Genomic DNA, 9,742 nt, shown 5'->3' on the forward strand with positions numbered 1-9,742 from the left:
TAAGCAAGTCCCAACTGCTGAGGCTGTTCCCCTATCCATAAGGAAGTGCAGAAGGAACACATAGTAGGCTTAACTTCTTGTACATGCTCCAAGGGTGTTGCTCCTGTTGGGCCCTGCTCAGGCTTCTGCTTCCCAAACCCGGGAAAGCAGGGGACAGTTCTAGAGTGGGCCTCAATATCAAGGCAGGTGCTGAGGCTGGTCCTGGGAATCCCTGAGCAGCAGTCCATGCAAATATACCACAGAGCTGGCTGGTAAGACACTGCAATACCCCCAAGGTAGGCTGCATCTTGCCCTGGCCTCTAGCAACTCCCAGAATTTCCTAAGACAGAGGTGAGTGAGGGTTGGGAAATAAAAGGAAAAGCCCCAACCATCCAGTCTTCTCATTCCGACTATTCTGAACGAATCTGAATGTATCAAGAGGAGCTTGGGTTCCAGCCCCATAGGGATCTGGGGATCAGTTTGGGCCCCGGAGAAAGCTAGCTGGAACAGGCTGCCTGTCCATGCTGCCTATCTCCTAAAGCTGTTCCCAGGGCAAGTCCCATCTGTATCTCCTTCATTATCCTTTGTCCTTTATTTTCCCAATTGAAGACACCGCCCCCACCCCACCCCACACACACCCATGGCAGAGAACAGCTGAGCCGGGAGAAGCTGAAGAAAACAGCTTTTTATTTGTTACTATAAGAACCAATTACAGAATCCGAGGTTAAAAAAACGGACAAAAGATCTTTATTTCTGAGAATTGGCGTACAAAAGGCGGAGGGGGCACAGGGAGGGAAGGAAAAGAGAGAGCATGGGCTGGGGTTGATGCCAGCTTAGGGGCCTCAAACTCCAATTAGGAAAGTCCGGACACCGGACAGGAAGAGAAAGCCCCATTAGAAAAAAAAAGATAGACATGGCAGTCATGGCAGTGCACGCCCCCCTCCCCCAACCACCACCTCCTATCGATTTACTCTTCCCCTCCCCCATCCCCTTTCACAAAGGGAGGCAAAATTTTTAAAAAATTAAAAAACCCTCCCCCCAAAACTGTCCAAGACAACTGTGGGTCCTACCCCCCAAAACAGGCTAGGTTCCCACAATGGGTCAAGTTCCTGCACTGTGCCCTCCACCACCAGGTGTGGAGAAACGTGGGAAGGGGACAAGCCTCCAAGTGGTAACACCAGAGGGCGCCCAACCCCTCCAAGGACCACACTCACTTGCTCCCTCCCTCACTCACTCCTCATTCCCTTTGATACTAGAGGGAAGGGAGGTTGGATGCCCTGGGCACCCCCCCTCTAGCCTTCAGCCCACCTCCCTTCCCCCACAGATGCTCAATCCTCCAGGACAATGGGCTCATTGGTGCTGGCAGGATGTGAGGGTGCAGACAGTGGGACTGGGGGCCGCACTGCAATCAGTGGTGGCTTCACCTTCAGCGGTAGGTTGGGCCGGCGGGCAGCTCGCCGCATTTCCAGATGGGTCAGAGCCTTCCGCAGGGCCCTGGCCAGGAAAAGAAGAGTGGAATAAAAAAGGCTAAGACTCTCGAGGTGAAACTCCACATTCCAAACTCCAGTTCTGCCTTCCGGCCCATTCTTTCCTGCCATCCCCACCCCGCACCCAGTCTTCCTGGAGCTGGTCTCGCTCAGAACTGCTGTTATCCTTACACACCAGTCTGGGTTGTCAACCTCTCCGCCCCTCCCATGGTGGCCTCCCTACCTGGTATCCTTTGTGGCCACAAACACCACAGGATTGGGGGCATCAGCTGGGTTTAGTTTCTGACGCTTAGCTGCTGGCTGTGAGCTTGAACGAATCCCTGAGGCCAGAGGCCTTCCGTTGGCAGAGAAGGGGACCCCCGCTCCTGCCATCTGGAAGGGGGTGGGCAGCGCAATGAGAGCTGACTCACAGATTCCAATCAGAAATAAAAGCCCATCCAATCAGCCTGGCCCACTCCAGCTGTCAACTCACAGTTTCATAGGCCCGTTTCACCATAATGCCCCCCAGACCCCGGTTCTGGGTCAGCTGGTTTCTGTTGATTGGTGTCTTGGTACCTCGAGGTGTTTTTGGTTTCAGAGGCGCCTGGGCCACTACCAAGAAAAACATAAGAGAAAACTTAGAGAACTTTCGGGCTTTCTCTTCTCTATGTAGTTTCCCTGGGCATCCCCAAAAACAGTGATGGGGGGAGAGGTCTGGCAAACAATTAGCACACAAACGGGATCTTAGCATTCATTCACTATGGATAGCTTATGAGAACTGTTAACATCCAAAAAAAGTACAGGCTGTTAGACTAAATCTCTTTGGACTTTGACAGTGAAAGGATGACAGAGAACCTGACACCACCTAACCAGTCCCGTTCCCTACCCAGATCTTTGACGATGGTTGCCAGCGGCAGCCGCACCAGGGGGTGAATCTTCAACGGGGTCTTCGCAGCCTTAGGAAGTCGAATGGAGCCTAGAGAACAAAGAAGAAAGCTCTTGAAGGGGCTTCACTATTCAGGCCTCTCCTACGGCCAGGAGCCATATCTACTCTCCTACCCAAGTGCTGTGGCCTGCTATCCCTGCTGTCATTAAACATCCAGAGAAACACCGGTCTCTGCTCTGCTTTCTGGCCAGAGCATCCCGACCTGCCACTAGCCCCACCACTCCTGCCCTTACACTCCGCCTTGATGGCATTGGCATTGATAGGGGCATAGGGTCGTCGGGCAGCCCTCCTCGGCTGTAACAGGTCCCTGCACATGCGTCTGGCCAGACGGGTGAGCTTTGTGGTCTGGAGCAGGAATGTTTGCCTGTTCTTAGCCAGCAGCTTGGCCCGGTTGGCGCTGGTCGTATAGGGGGAGAGACTTTGGGCTTCAGGTCTAGACAAATGACCCCTCGAGTGTGGCTCCTAGAAGAAAGACATTGGGAAAAAGGGAAAACCCAGATGTGCACTGAGGCTCTCCTTTCTTCCATTCTCTGCAAAAAGCAATTTATTCCTGCCTGATCTCTTTACTGCCATCCCGACCTACCTGTCTCTACAACCACCATCAAGCACACCCTCTCCACCCACATGCACATCGAACCATCACCAAACCATCACCATTTAAGCGGTTGGGTATTCTGGCCCTCACGTAAAGCTCACATCAATATGCCTACTGCTCTCCCCTGCCTGGTCCCCATCAGTCCTTACTGTTGTGCCCCGAGCAGCCCCCTCAAGCTGGGTCGGGGTCTTCAGTCCCCCATACTTCTTCCAGTAGATCCAACAGGAAGCACAGAGGCGGCACTGCATGTTGGGTGGGCCCCAGGCGTACCACTGCGCAGACTGTGTGGCTGTACGAGCATGGAGAGAAGGGGGGAGTTTGGGAAAAATACGCAAGCTGAGCCCCTCAGGTGCTTGGGCCAGAGAAGACCTCTCCCACCCCCAACATCCCTATCCTTCCCTGGAACTCACTGTGGCAGCTCTCGCAAGTCAGGCCCTTCTGGAATCCAGCCCCATTCATGCCAGGTTTCGAGCCCACAGAGATGATCTGGTTAGGATTTGGCTTAGTACTAATGGGAACAGTGTGGGGAGAAACCAGGAACTGGTCAAGGAAGAGAATCCCATTTCCACCTCGTCTCTATCATCATTTGATTCTTTGACCCTGACTCCTGCCCACCGCCAATCACTGAGAAAAGCAGGAGTTGCGGGGGAGGGCAGAAAAAGAAAATGCACCAGCCTCCCCCACCTACCACACTTACTAGGTAGGGATATAGACTTGTTTTAGTTTGCTGTCTGCTTCAGCAGCTTTCAATCTTTTCTGCATGAAGGGAAAAAAGAAAGAAAGAGAAGGATCAGAGCATCTCTGCAGGAGGATGCCATCCACTTCCAAAAGCAGAGGTGAGCCAGAGGCCCCTGGTCCAGCCTTCCCAGACCAGCCCGTACCTGCTGAATATAGCGGTCTGTGGTTTTCCACATGTAATAAAACTGGACTATGCTGGCGAGTGACTTCCAAGGCAGCTAAGGAGGCAGAGGGAAGCAAAGAGAGCTGGCATCTGGCCCCAGATCCTGGTTCCTTCACCTGTCATCTTCTCCACCTCTCCTCCCAGCCCCATTTACTTACAAAGTCCTGGCGAATATCATTGAAATCCTTCCCATACTTCTCCAGGGCCTCCTCAAACAGCATGGCCTCCGAAGCAGACCACTCCTCCATCTCATCCCGACACAGCACCGGGCCCCCCTGGGGCACCAGGGTCGACATGGCTTTCGCCAAGTCATAGCCATTCCTCTGCAACGTATCCATTGCATGGAACTACAGGGAAGGTAGGAAACAACACTGATGGCCCGAGCCCCTGCACGCCACACCCTCAGCACGCCACACCCTCAGAGACCCTCCCTCTCCTGTCCCGGGACTCTGCACGTCCCCACAGAGCCCAGCCTGTCCGACTGCCCAGCCGCATCTGCTCACCAGGGTGATATCGCGGGAGGCGGCGGCTGCGCTCATGTGCAGGCTTGGCTGCCGAATGGAGCTGCTGCAATCTAGGGCTCTTGCAAAGGTGCCCACAGCTCTGAGGGAGAGATTGAGAAGTCAAGAGGGAAAGAAGGAGGCATGAGTGGGCTGAGGAACTAAGCCAAATAAGGAAAACACCCATGCCAAAAAAAAAATCAAGTCCACCTCTGAGAATTCAATGCAAGATGTCCACACCGCCCCCAGCCCATCTTCCCCATCCACCCACCCCTCACCGGGCCACCACGAGAAACTGATCAATCTGCCGGTCTGTGAGAGGGTTGTCTGGGTCCCAGACCTTCATCTCCATCTTCTGTTGGTTCCGATTATCAGATTCTCCTGGGAAACAGGGCGATGGCAACATCAGGGACAGGGAAAGAAGGAGAAGTGTCTTGACATTCACAACAGCACCTCATTCCCCCTTGTCTCCTGCTTGGACTTATCAGCCATCTCAACTCTCAGACTTCTCTTCCCAACTGTGCCCATTTGCCCCTCTCAGGTTTCCAGGGTCCCATCCCATCAGGGTGGCAGCACAGAGCCATGAAGACTGGGCAGCGTACAACTCCATGGCACACCATTCACAAACACTACCATGTTCGATGACCCAGTAGCCATACAGTCTGTCCTGTTGCTTACCCTCTGCCAGGCGATCTGGGATCTCAGCTTGGTATTTGCAACCAACTCTGATCTCCCCCTGATCAGCTAGAAGTGTCTTTTGCACAGGGTCAAACACCAGCGAGTAAAAAAAGCAGTCCTGGAGACGGGAAGAAAAGGTAAGCAGGCAGCAGTCCTCAAAGGCAGGGGGCGGTGGGGAGGATCCAGAATTCCCGAGACAGGCAGTCTTCAACCTGTACCTCCTCACAGTTCTACTTTCTTCTGGCCTCTTGGGGCATACCCACCTCCCTCCTTCTTCTCCCAGCACCTCTTTCTCACCTCCTTTTCCAAGTACTGGCTCAAGATGTCAGTCTCATTCAAGAGGGTCACACTGCATTTCCCCCTACAGAAGAGAGGTCCAAAAACCCTGGGTGAGCCCCTCATTCCCTTTCCACAGCATCTCCAATACACCACTCCCCCCTCTCCATCTTCTAAAGAAGTGCACGCAGGCTACAGTGGCCCGGATTGTCCTATACCGTATGTGGGTGGCTGGTAATGATTCAAACTGCCGAGAAAGAAAAAGCTCCCGGTGCTTCAGCTGATGTCGCTGCTGCTCCGACACCCCTGGCTGCTTTGATTCCTCCTCAAACTCCCCTGGGAGATGAAGGAAGAAGGAGCCAAGTCAGAAACTAATTCAGAAAGAAGCCACCTTGGAAACTCTAACCCAGGGAGAACACTTTCTATTCTAGCTGGTTTTTTCACATTCCCCAGGCATCTGCAGCTCATACCCTTAGCCCACCAGCTTTCCCACTTAGCCCTCTTCCCCATTACAGTGCTCCCAACTCCCCATTGCTAACGCCTTGGGAATAGCTGCTGAAGAGTGCAAAGAATGCCACAGAAACCCATCCCAAACCCAGGTGCCTATGCTCCGACGCCACTCATAAATCACAAATCTGCCCACACTGGGCCCGGCAAGAATATCATACTCGTCTCTCTTGCTAAACCAGCCTGAGGTCCAGAAACCCAATAAGGTGAAAAATCATCACACAAGGTTGTGTTTACCAGTTCTTCTTTTCAGATTTCAGGAGTCTCTTTGATCTTAAACATCATGCAACCCTAACTACCCTTCACTGTCCACTTGGCTAATGACAGTTTGGTTTGTGGGGTTTCCAAGGACAGTACCCCTCAAGTCAGTGCCAACACCTTCCCCAGGCACTGCAACTTTGCCCTAAAACCTTGGTGGAAAGGGTTAACTTGGCTGGGGGCCAACCAAAGCGGGAGGGGGCAGGACAGCCACAGGCCCAGGCTCATTGGTGTATTGTTCCCAACCTCAGGGAGAAGGGGGGTGGGGGGGTGCAGCAGGCTCCACCCCTCGCCTGTGTGCTCCGGAAACCCTGTGCTAAGGCAAGGGGGGACCACACCCCCCACCCCTTCTGATTGGACAAGGCCAAGGTCAGCCCCTGCCAGATGGGGCTGGAAACCCCACAGGGCCAGAGAACTTGGTAGGCCTAGCTCCTCCTTAACCCCTTCATGCCCAAAGCAGCCTGAAATAAGGAAAATAATTTCAGAAGGAGGAACAAGATGAAGAGGAAAGAAAGCCAAAACACGAAAGGAAAAAGAAACAAAGGAAAACAGAAGGAAATATGTTTTTTAAAGGAAGATGAAAGCATAAAGAAAGGAAAATAAGGCAAAAGAGAAAGATGTAAAATGGAGTGGTGAGAAGACAGAACAGGTGAGAAAGAGGAAAAAGGCAAGAAAACTTTACTAGCTTCCTATTCTCTCCCTTCAATGTCTTCTCACTATCTCGTGATCATGAAATTAGGCTGCTTCCCTGTTACGCAGGCTTCTAAGTACAAGCTCTTCCTCTTCAACCTTGACCTTTACAGTCACCACCCGTTGTCCCAATGTACCCAAAACTGTCCCCCAAGGGTCCTGCTTCTCTAAACCCCTTCCTCATCCCCTATTTAAATACTATCATCTCTTTTATACCCATCATTCAGATACACACACAGTCACACACAAGCCATTTTCTTCTGGCTTTCCTTATCATGGTCTCTCACCGTGCTTCCAACCCCAACATGTAAAAACAGGTCTTCCTCCACAGACCAGGCATTTCCCACCCCCAAACTCACACCCCTGCTTTGGGCATGCTACCAGGGGAAACACCTGCAGGGGCATGCCCAGGCCTCAGATCATGGGGAGGGGGAGTGGAGGGGTAAGGGTGAGGTGGGGGTGCGAAGACACTCACTGGCATTGCTATCAGCCAGGCTGTTGAGGCTACTGGAAATGTCCCTTCGCCGGAAAAGGCACACAACCTTTGCCTCCACGTTTCCATTTGCAGTCTAAGGGGATAAAAAGTGGCAGTTAAAATTGGTCATTTTAAAGTAGAAACACATATAGAAGAAACTAACAACATTGAATAAGGTTCTAAGGGGTGTAAATACAAAGACCCAAGAAATTATGAATAAAGAGACTTACACTTAAGGACAGACTTCCAAACTTTTTTTCCCCCCAGACTTTCCCTTTCCTTAGCCCCCAAGAGATAGAACGGGAAAGTTCCCACCCAACTCTCAAAAGCCTTTCCTGAATACATCCAATGAATGAATGAATGAATGGATGGATGAATGAATGAATGAATGAATGAATATGAATGGGCACTTAGGATAGGGTTGTTTCCCCGCCCCCACCCCTCTGGCTTCCACCTGAAGTTAGTGACCTCAGGAAAAAAAGACCCCCCAGCAGGGGGAGGGAGGAGGCAGGGCAGGACAGGGGTGGGACTCGGCTCCACTCACCTTGTTGAGCTCCTCAATCCGTCTAACCAGGTAAGGATTACTAGAAGAATTTTCAAAATAGACGTAATCTGTAGGAGGGGGTGGGGAAGCATCGGGAAGATCAGAGGAGGTGATGGGAAAGACTGAGCACCAGGGTAGAAGACAAAGTAGGCCTAAGAGGACCAAAAGTATAAGGGTCCAGGTAGAGACGACGCTGAAATGTGAAAGTGGAGACACTACCAGAAAACAAGGGGTTTCCCCCACCACCACCCCTGACCACCTAGTTCTTTTATCAAATCCTTCACTCAAAAGTGAGCCTTAAGGAAGAGACGAGAAGCAGGGGGTCCCCCTGCAGTCCCCACAACTCAGCGGTGGAGTTGCACCCCAGTCTCGGCCAAGCGAGCAATTGTTGACTCTAGCACAGGGCCCTCACCCTTTAGAACCCCGACGCACAACAACGCCCGGGGGAAGGAAACCTCCCGTCGGCTCCCGCTCAGGTGGCAGAGCGGTCGCCTCGGCCCCCCGCGCCCCCTGCCTGCCCTGTCAGTTCCTTCCGAACCACTTTCCCAGGCCCCACTCCCCGACCCAGGGGCCCCCGACGCAACCCTGAGAGTGCCGTCGGGGCTGCCCGCAGCCTCTCCGGCGGCCGCGGCGCCCCGCCGCGTCGCCCTCCCCGCACCCTCGTTCCCCGTGCTCCCGGTTCCGGTTCCGGTCCGCGCTCGGGACCACGCCGCCCCAGGCGCGGCTCCCCGCGCTGCCGGGTGCCGAGCCTCTCTGGACCCCGACCCCGACCTCTCCCGCCGCCCCGGACCCCGCAGCCCGGTACTCACCCCCCACCCGGTACATGTTGGCCGCCATGGCCGTTCCCGCCGCCGCCTCCGGCCGCACAAAGGGGTCCGGGAGGTTCGCGGGGGCAGGGCTCGGCTCGAGGCGAAGCCCCGAGCGCGGGGCTGGCGCTTCGCGGAAGTCTCGGTCGAGCCCGCGCAGCCGGCACCTCCGCCGCCTCAGCCGTCGCGGTTCATCCCGGCCCGCGCTGTCGCCGCCGCCGCTACCGCCTCACGCCTGGGACGCCGAGGCCAGCGCCGGTCCGCTCGGCCTCTTCCGGAACGAGCTCGGCTCCCGCCGGACCGGAGCCAGACGCCGGCTCCCCCCCGCCCTCGCCGAGCCCCACCAGACGTTGGGCTCTGCCGGCCGCCGGGAAGGCTTGCCCTGCCCGCCTCGGGGTTCGCCTCCTTCCGGAACACCTTCGGCCGATCCGGAGAACAAGGCCCGGCGCTCGGCTCAGGTCGGAGAGCGAGACCCCAGAGATCGGCTACTTCCGGAAGAGATTCGACTCCCTCCGGCCAACCGCGGCCCGGCACTCGGTTATTTCCGTTGCAGCTCGGCCCCTCCTCCGAGGGCGGGAGAAGAGTTGGGCTTAACTCTCTCCTCGCTGGAGCCCCGCAACTCCGCCTGCGGCCCCGAAAGACTCGCGCGCCTTTGCGCTCCGCCGGGTTATTTGCAAGCGGCTTTGCCTGTTATTTGCATGAGTGGCCTACGCTCCCCTACCCTTTCCAAACTCCTCTTTTTCTTCATCGCCACCCCCACAGGGCCCCGGAGGCCCCCAGCCGCGCCCCACAAAAGGACTGGGAGGCGACTTTGCTTTTGGTTTATTGCCCCTCAGCAGGCGGCGGGAGTCAGGGCCCAGGCTGGGGCTGCCCGGCTCAGCCAGCGGGTCTCTACAGTGTATGCGGGGGTGCCATTCGCCCCCTCCAGGGAAACGCGCAATCGGGAATGTCTCGAAGTCCAGGAAAGGTCGGCCCCTGGTCCTGGGGGTTTCGGGTGAGGCGGAGCCGCGCCGCAGGGCCGGTGGGTCCCCTCCCGCAGCGGTCAGACGTCGAGAGAGGAGGCGGGAGACAGGGAGGGGGTGCGAGAGGGCGTGGCGGGCGCCGGCCCCGCGCCCCCAGCT

General features: G+C 55.3%; 2 protein-coding genes across 5 annotated transcripts in view; both read right to left on the bottom strand.

Moving 5' to 3' along the window:
* Positions 1-644: 644 nt before the first annotated feature.
* The window catches only part of MTA2 (metastasis associated 1 family member 2), a 9,242-nt gene continuing 144 nt past the window's right edge, over positions 645-9,742 (bottom strand). The window contains exons 2-19 of the mRNA XM_040639237.1: positions 8,625-8,670; positions 7,816-7,883; positions 7,272-7,365; positions 5,560-5,677; positions 5,363-5,426; positions 5,066-5,183; positions 4,666-4,768; positions 4,391-4,490; positions 4,046-4,234; positions 3,868-3,942; positions 3,684-3,742; positions 3,397-3,494; positions 3,136-3,275; positions 2,625-2,853; positions 2,332-2,421; positions 1,939-2,057; positions 1,690-1,838; positions 645-1,473 (exon numbers count right to left, since the gene is read on the bottom strand). Coding sequence (XP_040495171.1) covers positions 1,308-1,473; positions 1,690-1,838; positions 1,939-2,057; positions 2,332-2,421; positions 2,625-2,853; positions 3,136-3,275; positions 3,397-3,494; positions 3,684-3,742; positions 3,868-3,942; positions 4,046-4,234; positions 4,391-4,490; positions 4,666-4,768; positions 5,066-5,183; positions 5,363-5,426; positions 5,560-5,677; positions 7,272-7,365; positions 7,816-7,883; positions 8,625-8,652 — 2,007 coding nt within the window. The 5' untranslated portion in view covers positions 8,653-8,670 and the 3' untranslated portion in view covers positions 645-1,307. The remainder of the gene's footprint in view (positions 1,474-1,689; positions 1,839-1,938; positions 2,058-2,331; positions 2,422-2,624; positions 2,854-3,135; positions 3,276-3,396; positions 3,495-3,683; positions 3,743-3,867; positions 3,943-4,045; positions 4,235-4,390; positions 4,491-4,665; positions 4,769-5,065; positions 5,184-5,362; positions 5,427-5,559; positions 5,678-7,271; positions 7,366-7,815; positions 7,884-8,624; positions 8,671-9,742) is intronic.
* EML3 (EMAP like 3) overlaps positions 9,429-9,742 on the bottom strand; it is a 10,620-nt gene continuing 10,306 nt past the window's right edge. For all 4 annotated transcript variants that reach the window (XM_040639234.1, XM_040639232.1, XM_040639236.1 and 1 more), the window contains one exon: positions 9,429-9,651. The gene's annotated coding sequence lies outside the window, so the exon portion shown is untranslated. The remainder of the gene's footprint in view (positions 9,652-9,742) is intronic.

This window comes from Ursus maritimus, unplaced genomic scaffold, assembly GCF_017311325.1.
Source record: "Ursus maritimus isolate PB19 unplaced genomic scaffold, ASM1731132v1 scaffold_23, whole genome shotgun sequence".
Classification (NCBI taxonomy): Eukaryota; Metazoa; Chordata; class Mammalia; order Carnivora; family Ursidae; genus Ursus; species Ursus maritimus.